The following is a 19,923-nucleotide window of genomic DNA, read 5'->3' on the forward strand; positions in this document are numbered from 1 at the left end:
AGATCACTGAAAGTTGCCACCCAGGTTGATAGCGTTGTTAAGAAGGCGTACAGTATGTTAGGTTTTATTGGTAGAGGGATTGAGTTTCGGAGCCATGAGGTCATGTTGCAGCTGTACAAAACTGTGGTGCGGCCGCACTTGGAGTATTGCGTACAGTTCTGGTCGCCGCATTATAGGAAGGATGTGGAAGCATTGGAAAGGGTGCAGAGGAGATTTACCAGGATGTTGCCTGGTATGGAGGGAAGGTCTTATGAGGAAAGGCTGAGGGACTTGAGGCTGTTTTCGTTAGAGAGAAGAAGGTTAAGAGGTGACTTAATAGAGACATATAAGATGATCAGAGGATTAGATAGGGTGGACAGTGGGAGCCTTTTTCCTCGGATGGTGGTGGCTAGCACGAGGGGACATAGCTTTAAATTGAGGGGTGATAGATATAGGACAGATGTCAGAGGTAGGTTCTTTATCCAGAGAGTAGTAAGGGCGTGGAATGCCTTGCCTGCAACAGTAGTAGAGTCGCCAAATTTAAGGGCATTTAAATGGTCATTGGATAAACATATGGATGATAATGGAATAGTGTAGGTTAGATGGGCTTCAGATTGATTTCACAGGTCGGCGCAACATCGAGGGCCGAGGGGCCTGTACTGTGCTGTAATGTTCTATGTTCTATGTCTATAAGGGGAGAAAAGGATCAAGTTGAGGCTGGAAGAGATAAATTCCACAGGGCGAGGACAGGCAGAAACAATAGGTTTGCCCAGGCAGTTTGTGGATTTTGGGAACAAAGTAGAAGTGGGCTGTACAGGGTTGGGGTCTATGGTTGGGGGATGGGAAAACAGACTTGTAATCCCTTTACATGCCCATCCTTTTCCCTTTGTAAAAATGACCCTGAACTTCCACTTGCCTGCCACCACAATACATCATTGTGGTTCCTCGCTAACATTTATGTCTTGAGCCTGCTGCAGTGTGCCAGTGAGGCTCGGTGCGAGCTGGAAGAACAGCACCTCAATTTTCCACTTTGGGACCCTGCAGCCTTCAGGACTCGATATCAAGTTAATGACTTTAGAAGCTGAACACCTTATTCCATGTCTTTTACTCACCCCCACATCCCAGGGTCTTCTCTTGACACAGGCTACTTTCAACACAGCCAACCAGTTTTCATCAATTTATGGTCCCCATTATCAGCTTTTCTCCTCCCTTGGCTTGCCATCACTCATCCCTTTGTCCGACTAACTGTCTTTCTCTCTCTCTCAGCTCTTTCTCCACCCATCTGCTTAACCCTGTCTCCAGCCCCCATGTCAACATATATATCATCTTTTCCTAGCTACTATCAAATCTGACGAAGAGTGACTGGACTTGAAACACATCTTTTTCTCTCTCCATGGATGCTGCCGAACCTGCTGAGTTTCTCCAGCATTTTGTTTTTATTTCAGATTTCCAGCATCCGCAGTGCCTTGCTTTTAGTAGATTATTATGTGGAATGGTGAATTGTCTTATGAGAAAGGTTTGACAGTATAGGCTTGTATCTGTTGGAGGTTAGCAGGATAAGTAGCAAATTTAATTAAATATACAGAATCTTGGCTTGATAGGGCGGATACGAAAAAAGATGTTTCCTGTTTTGGAAGATTCTAGAACTAGGCATTTAAAATAAAGAGAGTCATCCATTTAAGACAGAGATGAGAAGATCTTTTTTCTCACCAACGTTTGAGAGTTTATGGAACTCTCCTCTTTAAAACGTGGTGAAAGCAGATCCTTGGAATCTTTTCAAGGCAGCGGTAGATAGATTTATAACAAGCAAGGACGTAGAAGGTTATTGTCAGTAGGCAAGTATGTGAAGTATGCAGTCACAATGTCACTGAATGGTAAACTAGGTTCAAGGGGCAGAGTGGCCTACAACTGCTCCTAACTTGAATATTCAGCAGATCAGGCAGCATCTGTGGCTGGAAGCTGAGTTAAAGGTTCAGGCTGATGACCTTTTAAACACAATCTCTCTCCACATTGCTGTTTGACCTGCTGAGGTTTTTCAGAACTTTTTTTGTTCTTATTTCAAATTCAGTCATCTGCAGAATTGTTCTTTTGTTTGCAAGTATCTGCTTTTGCCACAGGAGTAGTTTTTGTGGAGGTTTTAATTTATGAAAGAGACCACAACTAATTACGGACTCACATTGCAGTGAGCTACAGACCTACACCATCTGTTTTTGCTTTAAGGTCACAATGCACTTACCTTTTGTACGACAGGATTATTTCAGCTTGCCACAGGGAACATCAGTGGCACTCAATTGATCACATTACAAAAGTTGAATCTATTCTGATTGACATAGGTTGCAAGCTATGCAAAACCATACAAGTACAAATTATGACTAATTGGACTTTTACCAATCCTGCCTTTTTATAAATTGAGATATCTGCGATTGAGGTATCTGTATAAGTCGAACCTTTATATCACCCTCAATTTTTCTTCCATCTCATCTTCCAAAATGAAAAGATTAATATAGATTAAAATGGGAAAGCCATTGCATTATGTTTTAAATGATGGTGGTGGAAGTCGTGAGGAATGGCAACATAGCAAATTTTACAAAAGCTGGTGCTCAAAGTAATCTGTAACAGCAAGAACATAGTTCCAAAAAGTGTGCAATTCTTGTCTTACATTTTATTTTCATGGGATCCGAGCATCGTTGGTAAGGTCAGTGTTTGTATTTCATCCCCAATTGCTCTTGAGAAGGTAATGTTGCACTGCCTACTTAAAACACAGCTGTCCATCTAATTCATGTACAGCTATAGTTCTATTAAAGAATGAATTCTGGGATTTTAACAGAGTGACAGTGACGGTATGGCAATAGTTCCAAGCCAGGATGGTGTGCCACTTGAAAGGGAAATTGTAAAATGGTAGTTATTCCATGCAGCTGCTGCCCTTGTCTTTCAAGTTTGCAGAGGTTGTGTAGTGGAAGATGGTGAGGAAGATTTGGGGAGTTCCTGCAGTGCATTTTGTTGATGGTGCACACTACTGCCACTGCATATCAGTGATGGAGGAAACAAACGTATAAAGGTAATGATCAAGTAACAATGAAACTGGTTGCTTTGCTCTGATTAGTATCGTGCTTAAGGTAAGGTATACAATTTGATCATGGCTGATATGTTTCTGAATCCTATTCTCCACCTTCTCCCTATAGCCTTTTAGCCCCTTACTAATCAAAAATCTCTCTCTCCCTTTGTCTTAAAAAGACTCAATGATTGGCCTCCTCAGCCTCTGTGACTCTGAGTTCCACAGCTTCAGCAACCTCTGGCTGAAGAAATTCCTCTTCATTTCAGTACTGAAGAGTCATTCCTTCATTCGGAGAATGTGGCGTCAAGTTCTAGTCTCTCCTACTAGTGGAAATATCTTCACCACGCTCACTCTATCCAGGCCTCTCAGCATTCTGTAAGTTTGAATTGGATCGCCAACCATCCTTATAAACTTCATCAAGTACCGACTCAAAGTCCTTAACCGTTCCTTGAATGACAAACCCTTAATTGCCAGGAGAATTCTTGTAAACATCCTCTGGATGCCCTTCAAGGGCAGCGCATCCTTCCTTAGATACGTGGCCCAAGATCGCTCGCAATGTTCCAAATGTGTTCTGACCAGAGCCTTACATAGCTTCAGCAGTACATCCCTGCTCTTGCATTCTAGCCCTCTTGAAATGAATGCTGACACTGCATTTGCCTTCCTAACTGCCAAGTGAATCTGTATGTTAGCTTTAAGAGAATCCTGAACTCAAATGTCCAAGTCCCTTTTTGCTTTGGATTTCTAATGCCTCTCCCAATTTAGGAAATAGTCTACGCCTTTATTCTTCCTACCAAAGTGCATAAGCTCACACTTTCCCACATTTTATTCCATCTGCCACATCACTGTCCACTCTCCCAACCTGTCCAAATCCTTCTTTAGCTGCCCTGCTTCCTCAACACAACTTGTCCCTCCACCTATCTTTGTGTCATCTACAAACTTAACAACAATACCCTCAGTTCCTTTGTCCAGATCGTTAATGTATAACTTGAATAGGTTTGGTCCTAACACTGATTCCTGTGGAACTTCACTAGCCACTGGCTGCCATCCTGAAAACGACACCTTTATCCTTACTCTCTGCCTTCTGCCAGTCAGCCAATCCTCTATCCATGCCAGTACCTTGCACCTTAACACCATGTGCTCTTATCTTATTTAGCAGCTTCCTGCCTGGCAACTTGTCAAGGGCCTGCTGGAAATCCAAATAGGTCATGTCCACTGACTGTCCTTTGTCCATCTTGCCCATTTCCTCATCAAAAGATTCTAACAGATTTGTCAGGCATGACCTCCCCTTGACAAAGTCACGCTGACTCAACCCTATTTTACCACACACTTCCAAATACTCTGCAATCTTATCCTTAGTTACTCTAAAACATTACCAATGACCAAGACCTAGCTAACCAGCCTATAACTTCCTTGTTTTCAGTCTTCCTCCCTTGTTATACAAGGGTGTTTCATTAACCATTTTCCATTCTAGTCCTTTGGGACCCTCCCTGACTCGTGATTCCTGAAAGATCACCACAAATGTCTCCACAATCTCCTTAGTTATCTCCTTCAGAATCATGGGGTGTAGTCCATCTGATTAGGTGATTTATTCACCTTCAGATCTTTCAGCTTCCCCAGCACCTTCTTCCTAGTGAAGGCCACTACAACTACAACTGCAGTTTGACTGTTGTTGCAGCCGCATTCATCCATGCAAGTAGAAAGAATTTTTATCAATAGTGAATGTGCTTTGGAAGTCGGGGCAAGTTACTCACATTAGATTCCTAGCCTTTGAGTTGTTGTTCCAGAAGGTAGTGAATGTCTGGACTGCCCTACTCCAGAGAGCTGTGGAGGCTAGAGCACTGAAAATATTTAAAAAGAGGAGGTAGATAGAATCTTGAAATGTCAGGGAGTTGACAGATAGGCTGATCAGGCACAAAACAGGAGTTTAGGCCCGAAACAAATCAACCATGATCTTGTTGGGTTGTGGGACAAGATTACGTTATATTCTTCTTATGTTCTTACCTATATGTGGGGTCCAGGTATGCAGATGCCATGAAGAGGCGCAAATAAAAAAAAAAAAATCAAAGGCTAATCATATACTGGCCTTTATATCCAAAGGATGAGAATACACGGGAGAGGAAGCCTGCTGTAGCTGCACAAAGCTCTGGTCAGAATGCTGTTAGCAGTTTTGGGTACAAGTGTGGATTTATCAGAATGACACCTGGAATATAACTAAGTTTGATGAAGAAATTAAAGTAGTGGCTAGAATTTAGAAGGTTAAGAGTTGACTTGATCAAAGTCTTCAAGATATTAAAGAGAATAGATAGGGTAAATTGGGCGAAACTATAGGTGGAAAGTTAAAGACATGGCAAATGAGTGAAATTAGAAAACGCTTCCACATGGGTGATAGAAGTTTGAAACCGACATTCTTCCACAGACAGAAATTGATGCTTCATGATTTGTTAAAGTTAAAACTGAGAGTGATACAATTTTATTAGCCAAAGGTATTAAGGTCTACGTGAAAAAGGCAGGCATATGAAGTTGGGCCACATATCAGCCATGATCACATTGAGTGCAGGAACAGGTTCGAAAAGCTAACATTTTGTCACATTCTGTGACATATCACTGCACGATAGACACAAATTTGCAAAAAGGAAAATTTTGAAAGTCAATCAACATTTGTAGAGAAAGAAAATATCCATAGCAGTAACGTGGAAAGATTTATGATACAGAAGGAGTCAGTTTTGCCCATCAATGTCAGCCAAAAGAACTGCCTGGTTTAAATCAACATACCGGCTTAGCCTGTAGTCATTACAGTAGTTGCAACAAGACTGTGGTAGTTCCAGGTGGCAGCTCCACACCACCACATTCTCATTTTCAGTAAATGCACTGGAAGCAATTCAGAGGTTTACTAGACTAATAACAGGAATATGTAGGTTGTCTTATGAAGAATGGTTGGACAGGCTAAATTTGTATTTGCTAGCGTTTAGAAGAGTAAAAGGCAACTTGATTGAAACATATAAGATCCTGGGGGTTCTTGACAGGGTGGATATGGAGAGGATGTTTCCTATTGTTGGAGAAGTTAGAACTAGGAGTCACCATTTAAAGAATAAAGGTGCTGCCCATTCGGGAGAAAGTAGGAGAAATATTTTCTCATAGATAGCCTTGGGTCTTTGAAACTCTCTGCCTCAAAAGACAGTGGAAATAGAGACATTGAGTATTTTCATGACAGAGGTAGAAAGAAAGACTCTTTCAAGGAGTGAAAAGTTAATCAGGGCAGGTAGGAATGTGGAGTCATCAGATCAGCCACGATTATTTGAATGGTGGTACAGGCTCAAAGGGCCAAATGGCTTACTCTTCCTCCCAAGTCATATTTAAGCATATATAGAAGCATACGTCTTCCAGTTATTGACCACTCTGCCAATAGAACTAGGTCCTTTCTCTGCACATCAGTTAAACCTCCCATCAGCCTCATCTGTTCCAAAGAAAACAATAGCAGCCCTATCCAGTCTTCCATCATCGCTAAATTTCTCCTTTGATAGCAACATCCTTGAGAATCTCTTTCATACCCTCTAGTATGATCACATCCGTCCTTCAATGATATAGGATAAAAACGGGTTGAGGTCCTACAAGCAGAATTTAGGGAGTTAGGAGCCAAGTTAAAAAGTAGGACCTCAGAGGTAGTAATCTCAGGATTGCTACTAGTGCCACATGCTAGTCAGAGTAGAAATGAAAGAATAGGCAGGATAAATGAGTGGCTTGAGAGATGGTGCAGGAGGGAGGGGTTCAGATTTTTGGGACATTGGGACCGGTTCTGGGGGAGGTGGGACTATTACAAATCGGACGGTCTACACCTGGGCAGGACTGGAACCAATGTCCTAGGGCCTGCTTTTGCTAACACTGTTGGGGAGGGTTTAAACTAATGTGGCAGGGGGATGGGAACCAAATGAGGAGGTTAGTGGACAGTAAGGAGGTAGTAACTAAAGCCTGTAAGGAACTAGATAATGAAGTCAGTGTGACTAAGGGGAAGAGTAGGCAGACAGCAGATGATGAACGCAAAGGGACAGGTGGTCTGAGGTGCATTTGTTTTAATGCGAGAAGTGTAGTAGGTAAGGCAGATGAACTTAGGGGTTGGATTAGTACCTGGGAGTATGATGTTATTGCTATTACTGAGACTTGGTTGAGGGAAGGGCAAGATTGGCAACTAAATATCCCAGGACATAGATGCTTCAGGCGGGATAGAGAGGGAGGTAAAAGGGGTGGAGGAGTTGCATTACTGGTCAAAGACGATATCACAGTTGTGCTGAAGGAGGGCACTATGGAGGACTCAAGCAGTGAGGCAATATGGGCAGAGCTCAGAAATAGGAAGGGTGCGGTAACAATGTTGGGGCTGTACTACAGGCCTCCCAACAGTGAGCGTGAGATAGAGGTACAAATATGTAAATAGATTATGGAAAGATGTAGGAGCAACAGGGTGGTGGTGATGGGAGATGTTAATTTTCCCAACATTGACTGGGATTCACTTAGTGTTAGGGGTTTAGATGGAGCAGAATTTGTAAGGAGCATCCAGGAGGGTTTTCCAGAGCAATATGTGAATAATCCAACTCGGGAAGGGGCCATACTGGACCTGGTGTTGGGGAATGAGCCCAGCCAGGTGGTTGAAGTTTCAGTAGGGGATTACTTTGGGAATAGTGATCACAATTCCGTAAGTTTTAGAATACTGATGGACAAAGACGAGAGTGGTCCTAAAGGAAGAGTGCTGAACTGGGGGAAAGCCAACTATAGCAAAATTCGGCAGGAGCTGGGGAATGTGGATTGGGAGCAGCTGTTTGAGGGTAAATCCACATTTGATATGCGGGAGGCTTTTAAAGAGAGGTTGATTAGAGTGCAGGACAGACATGTCCCTGTGAAAATGAGGGATAGAAAGGGCAAGATTAGGGAACCAGGGATGACAGGTGAAATTGTGAGACTAGCAAAGAGGAAAAGGAAGCATACAGAAGGTGTAGGCGACTGAAAACAGACGAAGCTTTGGAAGAATAATGGGAAAGTAGGACCAATCTGAAATGAGGAATTAAGAGGGCTAAAAGGGGTCATGAAATATCTTTAGCGAACAGGGTTAAGGAAAATCCCAAAGCCTTTTATTCGTACATAAGGAGCAAGAGGGTAACTAGAGAAAGGGTTGGCCCACTCAAGGACAAAGGAGGGAAGTTATTGGAGGAGTCAGAGAAAATGAGTGAGATTCTTAATGAGTACTTTGCGTCAGTATTCACTGAGGAGAGGGACATGACGGATGTTGAGGTTAGGGATAGATGTTTGATTACTCTAGGTCAAGTCAACATAAGGAGGCGGGGTAAGTGTTAGGTATTCTAAAAGGCATTAGGGTGGACAAGTCCCCAGGTCCGGATGGGATCTATCCCAGGTTACTGAGGGAAGTGAGAGAGGAAACAGCTGGGGTCTTAACAGATATCTTTGCAGCATCCTTGAGCACGGGTGAGGTCCCGGAGGACTGGAGAATTGCTGATGTTGTCCCCTTGTTTAAGAAGGGTAGCAAGGATAATCCAGGTAATTATAGACCGGTGAGAATGACATCAGTGGTGGGGAAGATGCTGGAGAAGATACTGAGGGATAGGATCTATTTACATTTGGAAGAAAATGGGCTTATTAGTGATAGGCAGCATGGTTTTGTGCAGGGAAGGTCATGTCTTACCAACTTGATAGAATTCTTTGAGGAAGTGACAAAGTTGATAGATGAGGGAAGAGCTGTAGATGTCATATTCATGGACTTCAGTAAGGCGTTTGATAAGGTTCCCCATGGTAGGCTGATGGAGAAAGTGAAGTCGCATGGGGTCCAGGGTGTACTGGCTAGATGGATAGAGAACTGGCTGGGCAACAGGAGACAGAGAGTTGTAGTGGAAGGGAGTTTCTAAAAATGGAGAACTGTGACCAGTGGTGTTCCACAGGAATCTGTGTCGGGACCACTGTTGTTTGTGATATACATAAATAATCTGGAGGAAGATATAGATGGTCTGATTAGCAAGTTTGCAGATGACACTAATATTGGTGGAGTAGCAGATAGTGAAGGGGGCTGTCGGAGAATGTAGCAGAATATCGATAGATTGGAGAGTTGGGCGGAGAAATGGCAGATGGAGTTCAATCCAGGCAAATGTGAGGTGATGCATGTTGGAAGATCCAATTCAAGAGCGAATTATACAGTAAATGGAAAAGCCCTGGGGAAAATTGATGCAGAGAGATCTGGGTGTTCAGGTCCATTGTACCCTGAAGGTGGCAACGCAGGTTGATAGAGTGGTCAAGAAGGCATACGGCACGCTTTCATTCATCGGACGGGGTATTGAGCACAAGAGTTGGCAGGTCATGTTACAGTTGTATAGGACTTTGGTTCGACCACATTTGGAATACTGCGTACAGTTCTGGTCGCCACATTACCAAAAGGATGTGGATGCTTTGGAGAGGGTGCAGAGGAGGTTCACCAGCATGTTGCCTGGTATGGAGGGCGCTAGCTATGAAGAGAGGTTGAGTAGATTAGGATTATTTATATTAGAAAGACGGAGGTTGAGGGGGGACCTGATTGAGGTCTACAAAATCATGAGAGGTATAGACAGGGTGGATAGCAAGAAGCTTTTTCCCCAGAGTGGGGGACTCAATTATTTGGGGTCACAATTTCAAGGTGAGAGGGGAAAAGTTTAAGAGAGATATGCGTGGAAAGTTCTTTACGCAGAGGGTGGTGGGTGCCTGGAACACGTTGCCAGTGGAGGTGGTAGAGGCGGGCACGATAGCATCATTTAAGATGTATCTGGACAGAGCGATGAATGGGCAGGGAGCAGAGGGATACAGATCTTTGGAAAATAGGCGACAGGTTTAATTAGAGGATCTGGATCGGCGCAGGCTTGGAGGGCCGAAGGGCCTGTTCCTGTGCTGTAATTTTCTTTGTTCTTTGTTCAATGTCATGATCATAACTATATATATTACAATACATCCAATATAACAAGGGTTTTATGCAGTTCCAGCATAACCTTCCTACTCTTCTACACAAGGCCTCAGCCATTAAAGAAATGTCTCTCTGAACGACATTGTCCACATATCCTGCCCAGCATTCTTTCTAATGTTCTTTTCAACTGTATGGGCCTTTCAGGCCAACGTGCAGCAGTAACTTCCTGAACCGGAAGTCAATGCAGCAATCAGTGTGCAGACTCCAACTGGCGAGCACTGAACCTTGGAGTGGACCCATGCAGCTTGGAAGGAATGTTGGCCTCCTGCCACCTCCATAATTCTGTCGATATACATTTCAAGGTTCACTCAGCTCCATGACAACTTTTTGAATCCTTCCATTAATATTGTGTTCCCTTGTCTAATTGTCCTTCCCAAAGGTAAGGGAGTTGTGTTCATTGGGTATGTGAAAGTCAGCAGCAAAAGGATTTTTTTGTTTTAGTTGGTGAGATGCACACAATGAGATGGAGGCCCTGTGTTTTGGACTTCTATGTGCATGTTTCACTGCAACAACAAGGTTATAGGATGAGCTATTTGACTGTATGATTCAGTATAAAGCCTCATATTGATTGGCATTATACTTTTCTGGTTTGTGGACCATTTGCCATGATTCTGCCAACATAACCAGTCCATTGATGTCTTACCGCAGTCCACACCTTAATCAGATATTATATTTTCTTAACAAATCTTTGATCACTGTTTTCAATTAATTTGTGTTCCTCTGAACGATGAATTAAACTGTCTGTCAGAATGCTTCTCCAATATGTCCACTACCGAGGTTGAACTTTTTAAAAAAAGAACTTCACGGGATGTGGTCATCACTGGCTAGGTAGTATTTGCTGTCTGTCCATAATTGAGTTGGAGAAGACGATGGTGAGCTGCTTTCTTGATTCAATGCAATCCTTAAGTGTAGGGATGCCCAAAGTGCTGTTCAGAAGGGTATTCCAGGATTTTGACAACAATGAAGCAACAATGATTCATTTCCCAGTCAGAATGGCATGTGACTTGGAGAAGAACTTGCAGGGAAGGTGTTCCCTGAATCGCTGTCATCGTCCATGTGGATGGCACAAATGCATGTTTGGAAGATACTGGGGAAAGAGCCTTGGTGATTTCCTGCAGTGTGTCTTATAAATGATACACGCTGCGACCATTGTGCATTGGTGGTGATTCCCGATTCGGGCCTTGTGGCTGGTGGACAGGATCCGTGGAGGGAGGAAATTAACTAGCTTGTAATTATGTGGGCTACCTTTTCCTCCTATTTTAATATGACAATATTAAAAATCCTTCAGTCTTCTGGCACCTTGCCTTTAGTAACAGAAGGGGTTGGAAAATAATGGTTAGAGCTTTTGCTATCTCTTCCCTTGCTTGCACTGGCAGCAGGGGATACACTGCATTCAGGTTTGCTGATTGATTCAGTTTTGTGGATGCTAATATTACCTCCCACACAAAATTTACCTCATTCAACATTTCACACTCCTCTTTGACTATAATATCTGCTTTGATCCTCTGTTTGTGAAAACAGATGCAAAATACTCATTAAGAACTATGCCATGTATTGTATTGCCACATAGATTACCTTTTCTCTTACTCTTTATCTATATATAAAACAAACTTATGCCAGTTTCATTCTGAAACATTAGCCTGTTTTCCCTTCAGAAATGCTGTTTATCACCTAGTCTTCACTGTTTACATTTCAAATTAAGCAAACATTTCTTTCTATTGTGCGGGGAGCTGGTTGTTTGGTTGTCTAGACAGTTAAAGCGCAATCCAGAATACCAAAACAGTAAGGGCTCGAATCCCATATTGGCTCTGGTAGTACATTTTGACTTGCCCAGAATTTGATGTGGGGTGGTACCTCTCTATCTATTTAACTAATTTTCTCTCTCAGAAAGGTCTTCACGCACAATGGCCTATTACCAAAATATCTTTCTATTGTAAAAGATATAACATTTGTGTCTCACTGTTCGTGATCCCAGCAGATCGTTTAATTGAGCAAGTCAAATTCCAGAGCACAAGTTTTATTCTTTGAAATTTGCTCACTGTGGTGGTCAGTCACTGGGCACATTCACGAGAAGCTGCCAATGTACTTTTAACAAAATAACATGGAAGTTTATTACACAAAAGAAATAAAAAGGGAAAAAAAAACAAAGCCACATATATGAGACATACTGGAAATATCCAAACATAAACAGAAAATAGAAAGAGTCGACCCTTTTTCTCTCAGCAATTTCGTTTGCAGACACTTGACCGGAGTGAAGTATCAATCCTATTATCTCTTTATCTTTTTAAGTCAATTCACAAGAATTTCTGCACATTCAGATCTGACTCTCTCCATCGATCATCAAGACACAGAAACAGACACAGACTGACTTTTCTCACTGAACTTTAAGACAGCAACCTAGGGCTTTTTCAAGTCGCTTAGACTGCTTTCAGGCTGCAAAACAGCACATCTGCCTGTGAATCTTTCCTTTCGAATCGAAACAGTTTCTGGCCTTTCTTTGCGTAGGTTCCAAGAGTTCTACTTAGCAAGAACTTCAACAATTAGCTGACTGGGTAGCTTGTCTAGTCATTTAGCTTAAAAATCACAATTTCTAGGCAATGCTATTTTGACCCAATGCTTTAAAAAGTCCTAACCCTATTAAAAAAAGTCACTTTAACTAAACTAAAAATCAAAAACTCATTTGACTCTATTTTAGAACCAAAGTTCCCAAATAATATAAATTTTCATCAACTCAGAGTATCAGAGCCAAACTTCACTGAAAATTGCCCTGTATTGTTGCAAATACTTGTTTTCATTTAGGGCTATCTGGAAATAATTTAATTTTTGGACTATTTGGACATTCTCTGGATTAAGAGAGTTTTTAACCATGTGATTAATTGGATTTTAAGCCAATAATTCAGTGCTGCAAGCAACTGCTGTTTTTTATTGGAAATCAAATGGTTTTGAGGAAGCAGCTGATCAAAACTTTCAAGTAGTTGAGAGATGCAGTAAATTGTCTTAATTACTAGGAAGGCCTAGCTTTGAGAGGGAACCCATAGTAATTCCTAGAAACCTGCTCTGGATTTGTTTACAGACCTAAGAGTCAGAGTAAAGACTACATTCCAGAAGTTGCAAGCTTTTTCCTAAAATCCTGTTCTCAGGAGAAGTTTCTGGAAATCTGTTAGAGTTTTCAAATGCCAATATTTATGTGTGCCTGGTTTAAAAAAAAAACTGGATTATAACGATGTTCCAAAAACTCAAATCCAAGTTCATTGGATGTCACACCTGATCTACCATCAGCGGTATCGCTGTCAGCCATTCAGGTTAGTCAACAGGAAAAGTGGAGCTGAAGAGTTATTACATTCGATCTTTTGATGCCAGACACTTAGCCCAAAAGGGGTTTCTTTCCCCCACTTTACCTTAAAACAAAGCATCTCTCAAAGTCTCGTCTTTTTGTGTTGTGGGATTAAGGAGATGTTATTTTAATCCCGATCACAGGTTAGATATAGAGTAATACAGCATGGAAACAGGCTTTTTGGCCCAAACTGGTCCATGCGGACCATGGTGCCCACTCAGCTAGTTCCAACTGCCTGCATTTGCTCCATATCCCTCTAAACCCTTCACATCCATGTCCCTATCCAAATGTTTTCTAAATGTTGTTATTGTACCTGCCTTAACCACTTTATCTGGCAGCCCATTCCATATGCGCACCACTCTCTCCGTGAAGAAGTTGCTCCTCAGGTCCTTCTTAAATGTTTCCCCTCTCATCTTAAACCTATGCCCTCTGGTTTTCAATTCCCCATCCCTGGGAAAAAGACTATATGCATTCATCCTATCTATGGCCCTCACGATTTCAATAAGGTCACCCCTCATTTTCCTATGTTGCAAGGAATAAAGGCCTATCATGGCCGACCTCTCCCTGAAACTCAGGCCAACTAGTCCTGGCAACATCCTTGCAAATTTTTGCACACTTTCTAGTTTAACCATGTCTTTCCGATAACAGGGTGATAAAAACTATACACAATATTCCAAATGCGGCTTCACCAATGACTTATATAACTGCAACACAACGTCCCAACTCCTCTACTCAATGCCTCGACAGACGAAGGCCAGCATGCTAAATGCCTTCTTCACCACCCTGTCCACCTGTGGCACCACTTTTGACAAACTACGTACTTGTACTCCTAGGTCCCTCTGTTCCACAATACTCCTCAGGACCTTACCATTCACTGTATAAGTCCTACCTTGGTTTGACTTTCCAAAGTGCAAAACCTTTGCCAATCCTCAGCCCTACTTCCCATTTGACCAATTTTTGATAACCATCTTTGCAATCAACGATACCTCCTAAATTTTGTATCATCCGCAAACTTACTAATCATGCCTTGTACATTCACATCCAAATCATTTATGTAAATCATGAATAACAAAGGTCCCAGCACTGACCCCTGTGGCACACCGCTAGTCACAGGCCTCCAGTTTGAGAAATAACCTTTAACCATCACCCTCTGCTTCTTACCATCGAGCCAAGTTTGAATCCAATTAGCTAGCTCTCCCTGGATCCCATGCGACCTAACCTTCATGACTAGCCTGCCGTGTGGGACCTTGTCAAAGGCCTTACTAATGTTCACACAAACAACATCCACTGCCCTACCCTCATTTACCTTCTTGGTTACTCCTTCGAAAAACTCTAAAAGATTTGTCAGATATGACATCTCGCGCACAAATCCACGCTGACTATCCGTAATCAGACCTTGACTATCCAAATGTTGGCTGCTCCTGTCCCTCAGTATCCTCTCCGTTAGCTTGCATACCATTGATGTCAGGTTCACTGGCCTGTAGTTCCCTGGCTTGTCTTTGCCACCTTTCTTAAACAATCCAAAACATCCCCACTTGTTTCCCTTATTTCCTTAGCATCCATAATTCTCTCCTTCAGTAAACTCTGAGAAATATTCATTAAAAATCTCCCCCTTCTCCTGTGGCTCCACCGAGAGCCAGCCATGCTGATCTTTAACGGGACCTATACTCTCCCTAGCCACCCTCTTACTCTTAACGTAGCTATAGAACCTCTTGGGATTATCTTTAACCTTATCTGCCAGATCCATCTCACACCCTCTTTTTGCTCTTCTGATTTCTCTCTATAGTGTGCTCCTACACTTTTTATAGTCATCTAGGGATTCACTCGATAGCGTAAAGTCAAGGTATGCTTTCTTCTGTTTCCTGACCAGAGCCTCAATGTCCCTCAGCAGCCAGAGATCCCGAAACCTGCCAGCTTTGCCCTTCACCCCAACTGGGACATACTTTCCACGGACTCTTGATATCACACTTTTAAAAGCCTCCCATTTACCAGTTGTTCCTTTTCCTTCAAACAGACTCATCCAATCAACCTGTGCTTGATCCTGCCGAATGACCCCAAAATTGGCCCTGCTCCAGTTCAGCACTTTAACCTGTGGATCTGGCCTATCTTTTTCCACACCTATGTTAAAACTAAGAGAGTTATGGTCACTAGACCCAAAGTGCTCTCCCACTGACACTTCAGTCACTTGCCCAGAGATAGTAGGAACTGCAGATGCTGGAAAATCCGAGACAAGGTGCAGAGCTGGATGAACACAGCAGGCCAAGCAGCATCACAGGAGCAGGAAGGCTGACATTTCGGGCCTACACCTTTTCTGATGAAGGGTCTAGGCCCGAAACGTCAGCCTTCCTGCTCCTGTGAAGTCACTTGCCCAACCTCGTTTCCTAAGAGGAGGTCCAGTGTTACAACCCTCCCAAGTAGGGCCCTTTACATATTGATTCAGGAAACTTTCTTGGACCAAGTGTTGCCAACACTTTAGGATTAAGTATTGTTTACAGTAAACAGATTATTTTGAACTCATTAAACTGGCCTGGGGGTTTCTTTTGTTCTGGATAGTCACAGAAAACGGTAGAATTGGTCAGTTCGAAAACTGAATCAAGAAATTTAACAGTGGACAGTGACTAGTGGAGTAATGAGCACTTGATTCCCAGTGCACTCCTCCCCTCCGTGTCGGAGAGGACGCATTTGAAATAGTTCCATAGAAGAGTTTTGAAGGCATTAATTCCTGGCACCTAGAATGAATTCCTTAGCCTTGTAAGAAGCTGCTTGCAGAATGTGTTTGGATTTACTCTCTCCCACACACTTTGTTTTTCAAAAAGCTATTATTTAAAAAAAATGGAAAGAAGGATGCGTTTTACCAGACCATAGGGCGCTCATTAGAGAAAGAGAGACAGAGACAGAGAGACAAACACACGTAACTGGTGGTGGTTTAACCTGAGGGTGCCCCCACCTCACACCAGGATAGTGAGTGAGAAGCAGAGTCCCTCAAGGTCAACAAGAGAAACAGAAATTGCTGGAAAAGGTCAGCATGTGTGGACAGCAATCAGAGTTGACTATTCGGGTCGAGTGACCATTCCTCATGGTGACGGTAAGGCTGGAGCAGGAGGCTCTTATACCTGCTGCTTTTCTCCTGAAAAATCAACGCAGCGAGCACGTCCCCGCTGTTAAATACTGACCTCTGAGTCTGTCACCAGCAGCTGATGGTAATCCTTACTCGGTGCTGGAGCTTGAGCACGGATTTCGTAAAGTGTGCCTTTTAACAAGGACGCCATCTTGGACGCTTCTCATTACCAGAGCAACGGCGTCGAATGTAAACAAGAGCAGCCGCGACTAGTTTTACTTTACACCGGGTCCGCACGGCACCAATTCGACACCCACATCACTTTAATATTTTGGGGGAGGAAAAAACATTTTTTTTTTTTAAATAAAACCCACCGATGCCCGGCGAGGCGAATTAAAAATAATTTATGGTCAAGAACTCCGGACCTGACCGACGGCACCCGGGACTCGAAAGGTCGTGACCCCGCGGGGTGATACAACCGACGGTGAAGAGGAGGAAGGAAGGAAGGAAGGAGAGTTGATTAATTGTAAATATAGCGGATTATATATGTCTTTTTCTTCCTTTTTTTTCAAAAAAAAAGAAAAGGGAAAGTATTCCACGTTGGTAGATTTTAAAAGGATGTGAGGGGAAGAGACAGAGAAAAAGAAAGGCTAAGGTATGGATGATAGGAAATAAATAAGGAATGAAAGAAAGCCGTCTTTATTTGTTTTTTGTCTCTCTCTGGAAGGCCAGGAAGGGAGTGAGAGGGTTTAGCCCTCCCCCCTAGGACCATCCCCTCCTCCCCCCTCCCATTGACAGTGAATGGATGGTGCTGAGAAATAGTGCGGTGGACGGATACACGGGCAGAGGCTGAGAGTTATTAAGAGAGGGGGCAGAGGGAGAGCTGGTGGTAGGACAGGCTGTAGAATTGGAACAAACTAGGTAATAACATTTACTTCAAACCACAGAGACAGAGAGGGGGAAAATTATAGTGTGTGTGTGTGTGGGGGGGTTACCCCACCTGTTTATTATTGATTTTTTTTGTTTTAAACACAACAAGGATAAATCAAGCATTTTCGTTTTTTTTTTGGAGGCATTAATTCCTGGCACCAGAATGAATTCCTCAGCCTTGTGAGAAGCTGCTTGCGGGATGTGTTGGGATTAACTCTTTCCCCTTTTTTTTGTGTTTTAAAAGAAAGCTTCTCTTCTATTTAAAATAATGAGTATATGTGTTATTTGAGTCAGTCTGGGGTTGTTTCCTTTCGTTTCGCTCTTTATTTGTTCTGCTAACATGAGTAATCAGTTGAAGTTTTTTTTTTGTGGTGGTGGGGGGCAATTTTTTTTTCTCTCTTCCCTCAAACCACCCACCCCACTGAGTTCTCTTTATCCTGTTTGTGATGGGTGGGGAATGGAGAGAAAGAGAGAGGGAGGCCCTTTCAACCCGAACATTGGGCTCAGCCTGGCATTCGCTTCCCTAAGGAAGGGGCCGGGGGGGACAAAAAAATACAAAATGGTTTGGATCTACAGTATTTTTTTTAACTGAAGTTATTTGTGTGTATGTGGGGAGGGTGCTTTCTCTGGTTTGTAAGCGAGATTAGTTCCTTCCTTCTTTGTTTTTTGGAGGGGGAGGAGGGAAGGGGTATGACAGAGGGAGGGTTTTTTTTTCCTTCTTTTAATATTTCCCCCCCTTCCCCCCCCCCTTCCCCCTTTTCTTTCCCCCCCCTCCCCCCTTTTCTTTCCCCCCCTCCCCCCTTTTCTTTCCCAGCAGCACTTGGTGTTTGACGTTCACACATCCGGCGACAGCTGTAACTCCGACAGCGGGGATTGACGCTGGACACCCAGGCCTGGACGCTCATTCCCCCCCACCCCCCCCACCTCTTTCCCTAGCTTTTGAGAGACACTGCCGGCTTGATGTGATCAAAGAAAGAGGCAGCTAAGCTCGAACCTTATTTCTACTGTAAATGTAGTTGCTTACACCTCCCGCCCCCCTTCCTTTTGGTGATTGTTGGGTTTTTAAACCCACTACGAGGTAGGCCGCTTATAGCCATAATGAAAGCTCTAAAATAAAGACCTGTTGTCTGGGCCTGATCAGTAATATTTTCCATGATCCAGACGGACGTACAATATTACCCCATTTTGCGAGTAGTAATTTGTGTGTTTTACTTTTAAAAAAGAAACGTAATTCAATTTGAAAAGCGACTTGTGCACTTTACGGCAAGGGATGGGAATGTTGCCTTGGGATAGATGTTTATTTCGTTCAAAAATAACGAGCTGTTTCGTTAGCACTGACACCGACCATGGCGGTGCAATCCTGCGGCAGTTGTGCTGTGTAGGCCGCAAAAGTAAACAGGAATGCCCAACGCATCACGTATCTCCGTAAACCTATTGTCTCTCCTAATTTCGACAAAGACCACAATATATTCAGTTTGATGTATCTAAACTTTCCTGTATGTACGCAGAACCGAAAGTTCGGTACCATTTTTAGATTTCTTAGGAAGCCTAAAACTCTTCAGTCTCCCCTAAAATTGTACAAAGCAAGTTGAGTTCAATTTGGCTTCGGGAAGAAGTCTGACTGTTCTGCCAAGAATAATCGTCACCAAACAACTATTGGTTATGGCTGCCTACACAATCTGATGTGCATAAAATGCAAACTGCAACTTCATGCACATAATTTCTGAATTTATTGAGGAAGGGTACAGTTTTATGGACATGGGTGCATTCATTTTCTCCATATAACTGAAAGATTTAAAATTAAACGTATTCTTCATGAACCCTTTCTAAAATAAAAGGCAAAAACCAATTTGGAGTTGACAGCATCAAAATTGAATGTAAAGGCTATACAAGATTAGAAAAAAAAATGTTTTTCAGTGGGTAACAATATTGCAGATGTTCAAGTGTTAACATTGGATTAGTTTTCATTCAAGGATCTCTTAACATGCTAATTCATCCCCACTTTGCTGAAAAACAATGGTATTTCTGTGTTTTTAGCAATTTGCTGCCTTATTTGTCTTAAATTCAAATGAATGTTACTAGAGTATTTCCATCAACTGTACGATGGCCAAGGTCAGTTTGGTTTTGCTTGCAGTTCGCGTGAATATTCTTGTGTCTGGGAAAAAGGGGGGTGTGAGGAGGATTGGTTTTGGTTCCAACAAAACCAAAAGAAAACAGATCAGTGTCCATTTTGGAGACTTTTGCACTTGATTACTACAGTACAAATAATTGACTGGCTTTCAACAAAGAATACCACTAAGCTTTTTAAAGGAGTGAGACAAAATGTTGTGTTTTATTGAACTTTTGTAATCTGAAAGTGTCCAATTTGCTAATGAAAAGCACAGAGTTTGGTCCCAGGTTATAAGATCCTAGAATGGTCCCCTGAACATATCAGTAAGCAAGAATCCCACTAATCTCATTTCCAAGGCTAGATTTCTGTTTTTTCTAAAAAAAAAAACTGCAGATGCTGGACCTCAGAAACAAAAAGACAAATTGCCGGAAAAGCTCAGCAGGTCTGGCAGCATCTGTGGAGAGAAATCAGA

General features: G+C 42.6%; 1 protein-coding gene across 3 annotated transcripts in view; it reads right to left on the reverse strand.

The window, feature by feature from the left end:
- The window catches only part of LOC109929797 (F-box only protein 36), a 77,569-nt gene extending 60,705 nt beyond the window's left edge, over positions 1-16,864 (reverse strand). For 2 of the 3 annotated variants that reach the window (XM_048604691.1, XM_020529374.2), the window contains exon 1: positions 16,527-16,864. In XM_048604691.1, coding sequence (XP_048460648.1) covers positions 16,527-16,622 — 96 coding nt within the window. In that variant the 5' untranslated portion in view covers positions 16,623-16,864. The remainder of the gene's footprint in view (positions 1-16,526) is intronic. The other variant, XM_048604692.1, reaches the window with a different exon arrangement.
- Between the last annotated feature and the right edge of the window lie 3,059 nt (positions 16,865-19,923).

The sequence above is a fragment of the Rhincodon typus genome, chromosome 13 (assembly GCF_021869965.1).
Source record: "Rhincodon typus isolate 14 chromosome 13, sRhiTyp1.1, whole genome shotgun sequence".
Lineage (NCBI taxonomy): Eukaryota > Metazoa > Chordata > Chondrichthyes > Orectolobiformes > Rhincodontidae > Rhincodon > Rhincodon typus.